Below are 15151 nucleotides of genomic sequence, written 5' to 3'. Positions count from 1 at the left end.
GGCTGGTGGCAGCATTGTTCTGGAGCCTCATGGCATTAACATGTCAGATGATGTTAAAAATGAGTCAAATAGATAATAATAATAATAATAACAATGCACAATAGGTTTTTGGATGGTTACATACTGTATATTAACCACATGATTAACTAGTGTATCAGTGTGTAGGTAAGGACAGGCTCTAAACTACTATAACATAAAGACAAGTGAAATACAGTGGAACTGAAATGTGGTAATTTTCCAAAAGCCATTAAATTAAACAGGAGCTATTTCTCTAAGCTTTATGGTCGTCATAGACTGCACACGGTATTCTGTTATATCCTATTCTTATCCTTGCCTTCAGGTAGCTCATGTGTTAAGTCAAGAGGTACCTAATTAACAAACTCATGGATTAATTCTGCCCCTTTTTCATTAATTGAGTAGCACCAGTGTCTTAGAACCAGACAGACTTTTCCTGAGTTCAATCGCTGGTTTCTTGAGAACTGCTGACAACCTATTTAAAATGTTCATATAAAACGTTCATATAAATGTAGCCACTCTACATTCCCAAAGGAGTTGTGATGATTGATTCCAATTACAAACACTGATAGGTAGGCTCAGGGGGGTGTTCTGTGCCTGGCAGTGACCCCTTCACTTCTACATCTCACGAGTCAGCTTTGCTTCCCAGACAAGCAGATTAATCATTTCCTGACAAAATCAAAAAGATCAGAATCAATGAAAGACAATTTCCACCTTTACCTGAGGCTTACTGTCCACATTCCAGCCGTACAATAAATGGTAAGCAGTTGAAACTGTTGTGTGCAGACATGTGGTGAGTACTAAAGGCCATGTGTTTCCTGTACTGTCAAATGTCCTCAAAGCATTATAAATCTACAGAGGCAAACAGATAAGTCAAAGAAGGCTTTGATTCTGCCACAGCACTCGAGCACCCTTTTACTTCACTTGAACGCCCCTCCGGGTAGAGGCAGGAAAGGTCTTCATTTGTCCAACTGAAATGCATCAGCCTACTGTGTGCCATTTGACTGCCAGTCTGTCTTTGAAGGAACAAACACATTTAACCTTTGTTGTTGAAATAATAAGGGGCAGTTTGTTCTTGCAAAAGCCTTTTTGTTTTGTTAGGCAAGATGACTTGCTGTTGGTTCCCTAACAAGGCTATCAGATTGTGCCAGAATCCCAGTGACCCCAGCAGCTCAGCCCAGCCAGAAAGACACTCACAACCACAGGACTTGGCATACACCATCAATGGCAAAGTCATGTCAAACATACAATGTCCTCAAATTTCTCCACCAGAAAAAAAAACAAAACAATGCTGTAGCCTCACTTTTCCTGACCTAGAAAAGAAAAAAGTTAAGGGACACAGAGCACAACATCTCAGAAGAATTGAAAGTGCTACAGCCTCATAAATTATAGTGCACATTTGAGTTTTTGAATTTGATGGCTCAGAATGAGATGGGGGGGAAAAAGGAAAAAGAGAGATTGTATTGCTTTCAAGCAAGAGGATCTGCACTGCCTTTTGAATTCCCGGGGTAATAATATGTATGCATGAATTCCATCCCGCTGAATGGGTGACATTTATAACACAACTTAATTATAGACGTAAAAGCCATCTCTCTATTTTTCCTGACAATTCAGGGCTCTATTCAACTCTGGCAGCAAGTGTTGCACTTTGAAAGTACTTTGAGGAGCAGCGCCATAGAGAGATGGATGTTAAACTTCTCGGCCTTTTTATTGGGTGAAGAGGGGTGCTGAAAAGCTTCTGAGTCGCATAAATTTACATCAACAGGGGACAAAGCCTCCATCATGGAACAGATAGCACTGTCAATTTCAAGGTCTGTCTCATTCAAATTACGGGAACCTCATCCCAAGCGAGGCGGCTGGAAAAATAATTTGCCGTAACATCCCGTAATGATTGCGTGGGACTGTTGCACAGTGAGTGATAGGACCAGATACCTATATATGAGACCTTTGTCTGGTGGTAGCATTCATAGTTAACATTGCTCTACAGTTTTCCATTTCATAGCAGTGAAAACTTGAAGAAAAGGTAATGATCAAGCCAGTGATAATAGAGACAAATAGCAACACAGGAAATGTATGGCATGTGAAGAGAGGAGAAAGAGATGAGGTGCGGGATGCAAGAGGGTGAAAAGGAGTGGAAGTGCAAATGAGGGAGAAAACTAACTCCTGTTTGACACAGCAGCACCGGCCTTATTTCATTTTATGTGCTGTCAATCAGCTTGAGGCATCTGAGCAGACAGGATGAAAGGGAGCCGGGGAGGGAGGGAGAGGAAACAAGCCAGGGAGAAAGAAAGGTAGTGAGCCGGTGGGGCAACGCAGAGCAATAGACCCGGGATTAACAGTGAGAGGAACAGATGTAGACATAGATAGTCGTGTGGTTCAGTATAGCCAGCCTCTTCCTTTGATATACTCAGAAGGCTTGTGCAATATCAACCCCTCTCCTTTGCCTTCCCACACATCCTTTTCACACATAGGACAATAAATCACAGTCAACAGAGAGAAAGGGAGGTAGAGGTTCCGAGCAATATCACTGGCGTTATCGCTCCAAATATGGCTGTGAGACAGAGACCCATCAAAGACTGATGGGGAGCCTCTCGCTCTCTCAGAACAATCCCACCTGCACCGCACATTTCACAGCCATCTTTAATTTGACCACGCTCTACTAACTTAATAGCACATAAGCCACAGACATGAATGTATAAGCTGTTCCTGAATGCGGGCAAATCTGCTGCACAGTGAGTGACAGCAGCAAAACTCTGAGCCTGGCTGCTTTATTTACAGTAGGACATTATCGTCCAATAGTGTCTCTGGGGAGGGATGACGGGAATGTGGGAAACAAACATGATTACATCCCTCCGCTTTTGAAATAACACGAAGGGGATGAGGAGGAGGAGGAGGAGGAGGAGGAGGAGGAGGAGGAGAGGGGGTGAGCTCAAAGACAAGGTGTTGTTTGATGGATTTGTTGAGTACAAGCCCAGGGTGAGAGGAGCTACAGTGATGAGGAGACAACATTAGAAGAAGTTCGGGAGGGAAAGAAAAAAGGAGAGGTAGAGTGAGAACAAAAAAGGCAAGGGAAATACAGAGAGTAGTGAGAAAAGGAAAGTGTGAGGGGAGGAGGTGTCGAGGCACAGTGACAATGAGGTATGAAAGAAACGCGAGCGAGACACACAAGAGGTGGTGAAATAAACAGAATAGCTGAAAGGAAGGATGAGTTATTTAGAAGAGCACAGTGGATCGCAGACAATGTCAATGAGTGCACAGCAGGTGAAGCACGGTTCTAAAAATGTGAGGAGCAAAAAGAGAGAGAGAGAGACAGCACACGTACTGACAGACAGAGGGATTAAGAGGGACAGACAGGGGAAAAAAGAGTGGGAGGTGTGTGGGCTCTGACCCTTACTGGCCCCATCAGGCCCACGCAGGACGGTGCACTCCTCGATCTGGCCGAAGGTCTCGAACAGCCGCCGGACGTCGTCCTCGCTCTGCTGCTTGCCGAGCATTCCCACAAACAGCTTCCTGTCTTCTGGATAGGAAGAGAGGAAGGGGGAGGGAAGGAGGGAGGGTGGAAGAGAGGAGAGAACAAATGCTACAGCTGATGGCACCGTTCTGCTGAGCTGAGAGGAACTTGTGCAACTCAAAACCGCCCCTTTTATCAGCAGTCTGCTGTGTTGAGCCTACGCTGCTGTTGTTATTGTTGTTGATCTTACTGTTGTGTGGTGTGCCACCCCACCCTGGTATGAGGGAGTTATATTCCCTTTTCCAGTGAGCTATTCAAGTCTGCCACGGTGACATTTGATACAAATGCTGTTTGGAGCGCTGTGGTTTTCAGCTAGAGGTAGAAAGAGAGCGGGGGTGTTTTGCACAGATAGACAAACTGTTAGATCGTCTGGATGCTCAATTCACTGAGTTGAAAGAAAACATGGAACAAGAACATGGTATTACATTTTCTCATCACCAAAGGAGTAGGAATTATAATAAGCACGAGTAAACTCCGCAGCACAATCTATTCCATGATAAACTCTGTAAAAGTGACAAAACTAAACAGTGTCTCAGCCAGCATGTACTTCCAAGACTATACTTTTTTCATCTGCTCCACTTTCTGCTGACAATCTGTAAAATATGTTGTATGGAGCCAAATTCAAGGCGCTCACATTCTTCAGTATCAATGCGTATGGAAATCTTGAAGTTGGGGAACAAATACTTGAAAATACTGAGTAGAATTTAAAACAAATTGCCCAGTGTTGGCCACCCAGAAATAACAAATGCATTGCAAAACATTTTAATGATGAAAGCTACAAGGTCTAGTTCTCATGCCTTGAAACGAAAGACTGGCAAAGCATTAAAATAGGTCCTGAATAAATATTTCTGTTGAATCTGTGGTTTAATTAGCTGCTTATTTTCCACTATTATGAGTAGTTAACCTCATTCATCAAAATTATGCTAAGATGCTTTTGAGATTCTTGGAGCCAATCTACTTCTGCAACCCTGAACTTACATTTATCTAGACATCACCCAGAGGAGCTGTATGTGAGAACGCAAATGTCAGAATCAGGACCAGACATCAAAGACAGGACCAGACTTTTCTCTGCCAGCCCTCTAGTGCAAAGTCTGTATAATGTCCGATTGAGCCCATGTGTGAATAGAGCCGGTCGTTGTCCGAAGAAACACGTCAAGCGAGTAGGTGTGCTGATGACGCTTCTATCATGTGGCTGGCGCGAAACAGGAAGTTTCCGAGAGTGAAGAAGAAGGGTGATTTACATGAAGACGCTACCGGAAATGTCTGACTGGAAAGACAAAGAGATTTAGGAACTTCTGTCTGTAAGGGCCGACGCCAAAATTGTCAGACAAATCTAAGGAATGGCAATAGACTCGGTTGTTTATGACGAAATTACGAACCAACATGAATCATGGAAATATCAGGGCTACATTCTGACTATCAAACTGACATTTTATGTAAAATTTATCAGTGGGAAAAGGTGAAGGGTAAGTTGCCAAGGAACAGTGTTAAAATGAGAAAGCAGTCCCTTTTGTGCTGTCTAAATGTAACCTGAATCTGGTGTTATTTAACATCTGGGCTGACAGTGAGTACTGATTTTACCAAATATCCTGATCAATATTCAACTGGAGTGAATTGTGCAGTGTTGTTCCTCATTAAGTTTGAAGGGCAGCTCCACCTACTCCAATATCTCCACTGCCACTGCATGTCAGAGTTGCTTCCTGAGCTCCAGAGGAGGGCTCTCTGGCTCAGACGTATGGGCTCTATACCACTACATTTTTGCCAGCCAGAAAGCTGAATTAAGTTTTCAAATTAATCTTCCCAGTGCCTTGGCATTAGACAGTGCATTCATCTTCTTTACATCTTTTCCATTATGCATTCCCTATTCCGCTGTGTTGTGGAATGAAATGGCTACTAGCAAGAACCCATCGCCAGAACTGATGGAAAGTGGCAGGAAGAGGAAGAAGAGTTTATTGGAAATGACACTGTTGATCTTCAGTGTGAGTCATTTGACTGGTAGGGAGCGGGCGAGGAGTGGAGGGCGAGAGCATCACCTGGGCCTCGACAGATGTGACGCCTCCTGTACCTGCCAGGCCCCATTAGACGCAGCTGTTCTAAAAATAAAGCACCAGGGCTTACTTTTTGCAGCAGGGAAATCGGATCCTGTTCCATTCCTGTAAAGTTCAAATGAGACACGTGCCTGCTACCCGCTTGGCCACACAAATGAGCACCTGCATAATCAATAAGGCCATGCTGCCGAGTCCCTACTGCTGGTGTTGTAGCTGTGGTGTCAGTCCATGTTCCTGTAGTCACGCCTCACACAGCAGGAATTCTCAAACCCGCCAGCTGAGCCTGGTACTACTGCTCATTACTGTTCCTCCTCCCTTGGAGCTCCAGGATTGAAAGTGAGTGAGAAACCTGAAAAGATCACCACAGAGCCAGCCACTTATACTGTCGACTGGGATTTAGCAAAGACCGACAGGAGGACAGACATCTAGCTGAATATTGGGCATCAGCGGAGAAGCTGCGTAGCTGTAAAGTCAGCCCTGAACAGGTGTTGAAGAGAAATGAGCCTGATCCCTGTCCATGGCAGCAAAGGTGAAACATGAAATGAGGCCCCTCCAGAGCACACGACTTTGCCTTGATTGTCCTTGCATCTTTCAGATTTTCACCTAGGTGTCACTGTTACAACCGAAATGGGCAGAGTGCAGTTTTACAGGCCGCCTGCAGTGTGTTAATGTTTTGGGACAAAAGTCTCATCTCGGTCCTGGCCCGAGGAGATCTAATGGCGGCTTTACAAGGCTAATTAACAAGCCATGAGCAAAGTAATGAACTTTCAAAATGTGCTGGCAAACGCAAAAATAAATTACACCCCAGTGAAGGCATTAAAGGAAGTGTGAGTGTACTTGGGAGCCTTCCTTTTGGAGAGCCACGGTGAGAAAATGAATTTGGAGCTGCTATCTTTTCATTGCCTGACCTAAGAGTGTCTCAGTCGGCCCACTGCATGCCCTGGCCAGAGTATATATTGCTATTAATTAGTCCACTTTGCACCTGTCTCCAATGCAGCTCTTATTGGATTTAGCATGTTCTTGCTCATCTCCTATGGCCACTCGCAAACTATAAATTATTTTTGAATTTTATGAATATAAATAAATATCTTATAATGCACCCTCTGCACAAGGAGATGACTTCATGACTCCAAAGAGTTATCCATTACAAGTGGGGAGAGAAGAAAAAAGAAGTAGAGAAAGAATACTTTTCTCAAGTACAATCATGTATTTGCATTAAGAGGGGTGAGGACCTTCCTATGGAACTGTCTGAGGATACAGAAGTATGACAAAACTCATTGAGCCGACTGTTTGACCTCTTGGTACTTATCGCTCAATGAGAGAGGCTCTTCTTATCCCTCTAACAGAGCTGAGCCACACAGCTGGAGAACATTTGAGCTCTACAGCACTTCTCTGCTCTACTCTGAAGAGACCTTTGTAATCTGCACTTTCAAACCTTGCCACTACTTTAAAATAATAATGTGTGCGTGGTAGTTAGGAAGCCTGGCTACATCATTGTGATGTTTTTTGTGTCATTGCATCCTCAACCACCACTAATTAATCCTGGAACATTTCCACTGTATACATTAAAATATAATTAGCTGATTCAAGGATACATTGGCTAAAAACAGGTTTGTGTGTATGGAAAAAGATATTTTTTATATTTGTATTTTTTATTTATGTAGCCTACAGTACTGTATATGTATACAGTATATGAATGCCCATGTACAAGTGTGCGAAGACATAGTATTCATATCCTATACATATCATCTTTTCAGGCCTTTGCCCGTGCACACTCACTTCCTCTCACACAGTACTAGTATAAGTAATCCACACGTCTTTTTTGTTTCCTCATCTGCTGACTGAAGGTGGGAGCAATTGTGTAGTGTCAGTCTCCAGCCATGTCCAAACAGAGGTGGCATGTGGACAGCCTTGTTTTATGAATGCAAATAAAAAAAGATCAAAAAAGTTATCAAAACACTACTGACATCTGACAATTGCTCATCTCAGGAAGCCTTTTCATTTCATCGGCCGGTATATTAAAAATTAATGGATTTTGCACAGGCACCATATGCTGTCAAGATTGATGCTTCTCTCCCTGGAATGAAGTGCTACTTGTGTTGTAGGCTGCAGTATATGCATATAGATTGTGCTTTTCCTTTCCTCTCATCTCCTTTTGTCTCTCTATTGCCCTCTCTGTATCTTTCTCTTTACCCTTTATTGTCATCCCTCACCCTACTCTTTCTCTCCAGGCAAAGAATCAGTTGCCGTGAAGTCTACTTTTCAAAAGTTTCAGCTTTTGTTTTGCAATAATGGGAATATTCTTTTTTAAAGAATTACTCTCCTGCTCCTGTGTTGTGGTGTGTGTATATATATATATATATATATATATATATATATATATATATATATATATATATATATATATATGTATATGTTATTGCTTGCTGGCAGCAGTCAGGGAAGCTTGGTAGTAGTAAGTGTTCAGAAAGCATGGACAGCTGCATCCAACGATTAAAGATGCCTGCTAGGCCGCTGGGTGCATTTCAAATGCAGAGTAATGTTCCAGGCAACACAACAGAGAAGTTGTGCTTCTCATGGTCTCATTAGAAAAGCCTGGTGCGCTGCTGCCTGGGAGGCCCGCCACGTCCGTTTCAGAAAGCAGGTTTACTGAGAACTCTGAGTTTGTTAACCCTGAGATGAGGGAAACTCTGGGTTTTCTGTTTCAGAAAGAGAGGTAACTTAACCTCAGAGTCAGTTACTATGGTAACTGAGCCTGTGAACCTAACCTGGTCGGGAGCAGGTTCTCTTCTCTCAGTCTCCTCCCTCTGACACAGCGCTAGCTCTTCCATTTCCTCATTCATTCATTCAGTCTGTATCAGGCGCATTTTAGCGCAGTTTGTTATTGGCATGAATAAAAAAACAGTGTGACTATAAACCGTTTTTTTTCTCAAAATATGGCATTTCCGTTTGTCGACGATCCCGTTGATGAAGAAGCTGTATTACTTCGCAGGGTGTTAAACATATGTCGGAGATGATATTGAGGCCCCGACGCATTTTAATTTCCAGATAACTTCCTATTTGAGCGGTATCAATTTTCTTCCCAGTCTATCAGTTATGTAGCCTACATAACCTTATCCGTCCTCATATCACTAACATCCACCATCGTGGACATGCACTACATCCCTGCAGATTATTTGTGTCACATTAAGTTTTTTGCAAACAGCAGTTTTCTTTACAACATTGGTGATGCGGAGCATTTTAGTAAAGCCACTGTATAGCAAAGCGTTGTCAGAAGAGTGTGACTCGCTCTGAAACGTGTTTTAAACGTTTATGTAGTGTTCCCTGGACACAAACCAGTAAGAGCCATTGAAAAACGAGTTCCACAGTATTGTAGGTAAATGATGTAAACCCAATACATCCATGTGTACTAAGGCATGGATAGGGGCCTCGGAAAGGCCGGGTTCAGACAGATATTTAGAAATGATGTTCGGGTTCGGGTCGGGCTCGGTCACATCAGCGCGATAAGGCATTTGTTGTAAAATGGTGCTGCGGCTCCTTTAAGAGACCTCATTTCGTGTGTAAAGTGTGCAGAAGAGAGATAGTGATCTTTCACTATCTCTCTTCTGCAAGCAGACGTGTAGATGCGACCGGAGCAGAGTTGGTGGAATAAGTTTTAAGTTTTGTACACAGTGTGTGCGGTGTCCGAGATAAACCCCAGACTGAAAGCCAAGTTCATTCATTTGCTCACCAGAAACAGGATTTTAACCCCGACGTTATATAACGTCGGCCCTGGAGGTAACGAGTCTCCCCTGGTTTTCTGATCACGGTTGGAATCGAAGTAAGCAGGAAAGGTTAACACATTGAACATTTTAAATTAAACAACTTATTAGCATGCACTTGTTCCTCCGTGTGCGCTAATGCGCTCATCTGTTGACATTTCCGAATGCCTTCCTATAGTTGCTTAATAAAAGCGGGCTTTCCACACAAACATACATACATGTGTCATCAAAAAACGAGATTTTAACTGTGTCGGGCTCGGGTCGGGCTCGGACATAAATATCTTAATGCCTGTCGGGCTAGGGCCGGGTTCGGTCACGGCTCTGTCGGACGCGGGCCAGGTTCAGACGGAAAAATTCTGCCCGATCAGACCTCTAATGTGTACCCTTTGAAATAAAAGATTATGAATTATAGTTATGTTAATGATGGTGCTAGAGCCTCAGAATGGGATGAGTAGGCCTAGTACTTTTTCGCCCGCAGTATTGCACCTAAATGAAATAGATTATAGGTTCAATACCATTTCACCTGTAATATTAGGCTATACTTATGATTAAATATGATATACACTATATTGGAATATACGCATTTACTCTAGCAGCTGTGTTGCTTTTTTAACAAAATACATGTTCAAACTCGCTGTATGTGCGCATGAGTATTTCCGCCGACCCGTTTGTTTGTGGTTGTTACCATGGTGAATCGCAGTATCATGGCTCCATTCATGCTGCCTTTTTATTGTGGTGCTGCACGCACGTGAACCTACTCCGAGTTGATTGAACCAACTCATATCAGCTGTTCTGAAACCGAAAACTCAGTTTCCCATCTCAGGGTAAATCAACTCAGAGATCAGGGTCAGAGTTTGTTAAACCTCCTTCCTGAAACGGGCCCCAGACACACTTGCACATGTAGCCATACAGACTGGGTGAACAAAATGTTGGTTTTGGCTTCTTAATACTTTTTTTTATCATCTACTGTATGTCCAAGTTGTGTAAACTGAGGTAAAGAGGGAGTCTGTTTGGAATCAAAAGGTGCCATTTGCTTTCATTTTTACTGTAGATAATGAGCATTATACATCTGCACATAATGGAGAGAAAACAAATCTTAGCATAGCCACTTTTGGGATAAATGTGATTAAATACATTGGGAACTAAAAGGGCACTTAGAAAGCGCAGACCTCCACCAAGGCATGCCCTATCTCACAATGTTAATGCAGTGTGACATTTCCCAGTCGGGAAGTCATTTTTCAGATTATTCCGACACCACATTAATGGTAACAAAAGTGAAAAATAATGTGTATCTGCGCTGTGATTCAGATCCGCTCCAAAATGTAATGGATTCTTCCTTGGCCCATACAACCTTCCTCAAAGTTTCAAGAAAATTGGGCCTGGATTTCTTTTCCATAATCCTGCTGACAGAAAAACAAAAAAACTTTTTTATTTTTATTTATTTATTTATTTTTATTTGAGCCTATGTTCAGACATCAGTCTAAGTCAGCATGAATAGTGGAATGAAGCAATACCCAGGATATCTACACCTCCTTTTTTGTACATGGCAATGTTAGCAGGTGTAACAGGGAGGCCAGACCTGGGATACCTAGTCAGCTGGTTTGCTAACATTCTAATGTTGTTTCAGGGTTAGGAACTTACATATATTAGCCGTCAGCATCAATTTCAACTTTTAAGCTAACTCAGAGGTAACGTATGAGCAGGGACCAGGAGCCTGCAAATGCAAAAAACTCCAGAGTTTAATATTAATTAATAACACAGCAAATTTGACTGGAATATTGGATTGTATGAGTTCGACAATCAACTAGTGTGGACTTGACCGGAAAACAGGAAATAAACAGAGGTATGTGCACTGGCTGGATTACACATCTACACATCATGGCACATCTACTGCAGTCAGATTCGCTGTGTTCCCTCGGAAGGAATCACGTCACATGGGTAGGCACTTGTAATGACATTTCGAGCATGTTTAGAGGCTTAAAACACGTTTAAAACTTGTCTTGTTTAAGCCTGTTGGGTGCTAACGCTAGCAGGAGGATAACACGGTGTAGGCAGCACTGATTGTTTTCATTTTTTTTGCTACTGACAGCACTCCAAATTTCCAAACAACAGAGCTACATGTTGAAATTGACCGGAATTCTCCTTTAATTATCACTATCAGCAGTATGAGCAACTCTTAAATTACACGGAATCATTTGATTTGATATTTATAATAACAAATATTGCTTGATGGAGATTCAAGTAAATAGCACCCACTCAACCATTGTCCTGGGTGAGACTGTTTATACAGTAGTTCACCTGTTGTAGTACAACAGTAAGGTGTTTTATTCGGAATTGATATAATGTTAGAAATCAAAAATCTCAAATTTGATGAATTTTATGTCAATGTGCACAGTTCAAGTCCAGTGTTGAATGTAGAAAGTGTAAAGTAACATAGTGAGGTAATACACTGTAAAACAATTTGCTTGATATATCTGTTCAGCTGCATTTCTTAACCCCCACAAGTATTCCCTCTTCCTTTACGCGACATTTTCAACTACTTAATAAGCCCTATTCTACTTCTAACTTATGTTTAGTTTCTACACAGCTAACAGAAGTAATTGGACCCCATCCCAGTGAAAATGACGTGCAGCCACACACTAAACCTTTCTGCTGCTGGTCCCAATCTGATGTATGCAAGTGGATTATCCAGTATAGTGAGGTGGTAAATGGAATAATCGGAGGAGAACAAACATTCAAATTGTCAGTGTATCAGGCACGAAGAAAGGATACAGGCTTCGTGTTTGTAAATGCATTACTTATACCACTAGAGCTGTCACATCCCTTTACCCAGGGGAGTGCATGATCAAAAACCAGCACAGAACCAAAATTTAAAACTTGTGAGAAAGTGCCTATTGTGGCTTCAGTCCAAATATTTAAAACTGATAATAATAAACTCCTTCTTTTTCTATATTAGAAATCTCTTCTCTAATGGCAAGGCCCAATCATAGAGCTCTGCAAAAAAAGTAATTACATCAGTGCCTTAAAATCTTAAAGAAATACCCTGCAATGGTCACTGTTAGAAATCTGTGGTTTATTTTGCCTGTCCAAGTGTCCCCATGTCCGTGTGTATTTCTCAGCAGACATATCAACCGCTGCCAGGGTTTCTTCTTGACTTTTCAGAGTTTTGCACGATCGTGTCTAGAGGCACAGAGGGGTCTTTTGGCTTCATTTGCATGTAAAGTGGAGCACGCTCTTCTGTGGGCGTGAGGTGCCTCCAGACAGCCCCTCCCCTGTGGCCTGCCAGACGTAACCAGCCAGCAGCCTTCACTCTTCCCTACCTGCTGGGGTGGGGCATGACAGCCCAGTGCGCAACATCTTAAGGTCCTGTCAATCTATTCACTGCCCCGACTGGGGTCAACCTTCTGAAGAGCAGTAGGTTGGCAAGGACATACACGACCCATTTACAAAGACTCCCCTCAGCCAGACAGACAGAAGGCATGGATAAGATATTAAAAAGGCTTGCAGGGTGCTGCTGAGTATCACATGCAGGGATTGCAATGCTCCTGGCACTGTATAAGTATCCAATAAAACAAAAGTATGGGGAGCTAATAAACAAGTAGGGTAAAGAGACTGTGTGTAGACAAATGCACTGAGAGTGGCACTTTGTGAAAAAGTCAATGTTGATGGAGGTTGCTGGGCTTTCGAGAAGAGTGTTGAAACCGTCTTATCAGAGTTAATAAAAGGAGAGGGTGTTGCTGGCTGACCCATCATCTCTCTTCTCATCAGTGTTCTCACAGCAGTGGCTAGAGGAGTGGGACCTGGCTCCAAGATTGTGTTTAGATAATGGCCATCTCCAATCATAGATAATCTGGCCCCATCTTTTCTTCACAGACACAGCAGCAGACAAGGTCAGGGGGAAAAAGATTCCTGGCGAGGCGAGGAGGAGATAGGGATGGGGCGGCTCTGAGATGATTTACTGCTGAGATTCACTCAGCTGCCTCCATCACCCTCCGTTAACTTTCTCATCCTGTCGTCTCTTCCCCTCTCGCTCTTTTTGTCTTCCATCTCTCACTCTCTCGGATTCCTCCATGGGCCTTGCACTGAATCCTCACCTCTCTCACTATAGCGAGCAAGATATGTCTACTTTCCCTCATTTCTGCCCCTTTTGGATTGAAGCAAATTGCTCGGGTTTCAAGTAGAGATATAGTACGTGTCTGTTCCTGCACTGGCCACAGAGCAAGTGAGCAGAAGACCCATGCCTCAATTGTGTTTCAGTATCTCTGAGTTGAAATCAGGGTTTGATAGAAATGGGCAGGAAAAAAAGTGGTGTTAAGCACATCAAATAAATGTGGACTTTGGTCGGCTTACTCAAGGAACAGAAATAGATTTAAAGGCTGTGAAGCTCCCCTCCCATGTTCCATTCTTTCTTGATAATCCAAGGGAAAAATAAAATAAGACATGAGTCATTGTAATAGACAGCCAGAGAATCCATTCTGTGATCCACAATGGCAGCCGAGCGGCAGGGTTGCTCTGGTTTTACTTCTCCTCCTGACACTCCCATATCCCCAGAGAGAGGACATCTCTCAGGGACACCGCGAACAAAAGAGGGGCTACTGGAGTCTCCAAATGGAGTAATGGGCCCTAATGCCTGCACAGGCACGTAATCGAGACCCCTGCACAAGTTCCCATGACAGATAATTGCTGATGTCTTGGTATTGATAAATGTGACTCCATTCTAGAGGTACAAATGTCTCGGTGCAGCCCTGGGTTTGACAATCTAGTGGCCCCACTGGGATTGGTGTACCTGACTGCTCCTCAGTCTTCCACAGATGAATCCCTTGCTACTTTCTCTCCTTTAGTCAGTCCTAGCTGGGCTGTCTATTTTCCTTTTAACCACAGGCTTTTATAGTAAATCTCATTTCATTGTCAGCCGTGACTGTGGTTTACTTCCCTGGCCTGTCTGCTGACTTCCTGTTGCCATTAACGCTCAATATCTCTGTTGGGGCCTGTCTGCTTGGTCTTATTTCATTCTGTGTTGTGTCCTATCCTGTCCTCCCATATAGAAAGTTCATCTGACAGACTAGCAGTGCCTGTGCCAGGCTAAGAGCTCTTTGTATTTCATTCACACTGCCTGTTCATCTGCCGTCTCTTTCTGCTGAAAAAGGGGTAGTAATTGATATTGGGACCCATCCATCCTCCCCTCTTAAGTCCAGAGATCCAATTTATCTTGGTGAGAATGCCGATTGGCTCTCGCCCAGGCCTTGTCGGTCAGACTTTGCCTGTTTTTAGATGGCCGTTAATTAAAGTGCCTCCATGACAAAAATAAGATCTACACGGGTGTGTGTGTGTGTGTGTGTGTGTGTGTGTGTGTGTGTGTGTGTGTGTGTGTGTGTGTGTGTGTGTGTGTGTGTGTGTGGCAATAGAAATGGGCCATCTGATTCACACTTGACCACATAAATTAGTAAAGTGGCTCAATCTAATCTGACCTAGGCAGTCTAAATCACCACTCTGAAATGCAAGCACAGGGCAGACACAGACCGGTTCAATCAGATCCAATTCCACCAATGTAAATCTTTAACAGGCTTAATCTACATTAACCTTAGTGATGTTAGTCACAAATGGCTTCAGAATGATCTAGTCAATCACCATGTCACTCAGACTAAAGATGGAAGGAGGAGGCTATGCAAGAGAATCAGTGCAGTGTCAAACCACAATTGCCACATTTAAATAACACGATGAATGCTTGTATGTGCAGGTTTACTTTTTAAAGAAGAACATTTATTTAAAACAAATGGTCTAATTGAACTTGCATATACAGCATGCCAATATAAGTC

The 15151-nt window shown here is 43.0% G+C and overlaps 1 protein-coding gene across 7 annotated transcripts in view; it reads right to left on the bottom strand.

Annotated features, from left to right (window-relative positions):
* celf6 (CUGBP Elav-like family member 6) overlaps window positions 1-15151 on the bottom strand; it is a 141193-nt gene that overhangs the window by 23674 nt on the left and 102368 nt on the right. For 5 of the 7 annotated variants that reach the window (XM_078258084.1, XM_078258082.1, XM_078258079.1 and 2 more), the window contains one exon: window positions 3404-3532. In XM_078258084.1, coding sequence (XP_078114210.1) covers window positions 3404-3532 — 129 coding nt within the window. The remainder of the gene's footprint in view (window positions 1-3403; window positions 3533-15151) is intronic. The other 2 variants (XM_078258086.1, XM_078258081.1) reach the window with 1 other exon arrangement.

The sequence above is a fragment of the Sander vitreus genome, chromosome 1, assembly GCF_031162955.1.
Source record: "Sander vitreus isolate 19-12246 chromosome 1, sanVit1, whole genome shotgun sequence".
Taxonomy (NCBI): Eukaryota; Metazoa; Chordata; class Actinopteri; order Perciformes; family Percidae; genus Sander; species Sander vitreus.
This window is presented reverse-complemented; position numbering and strand designations above follow the sequence as displayed.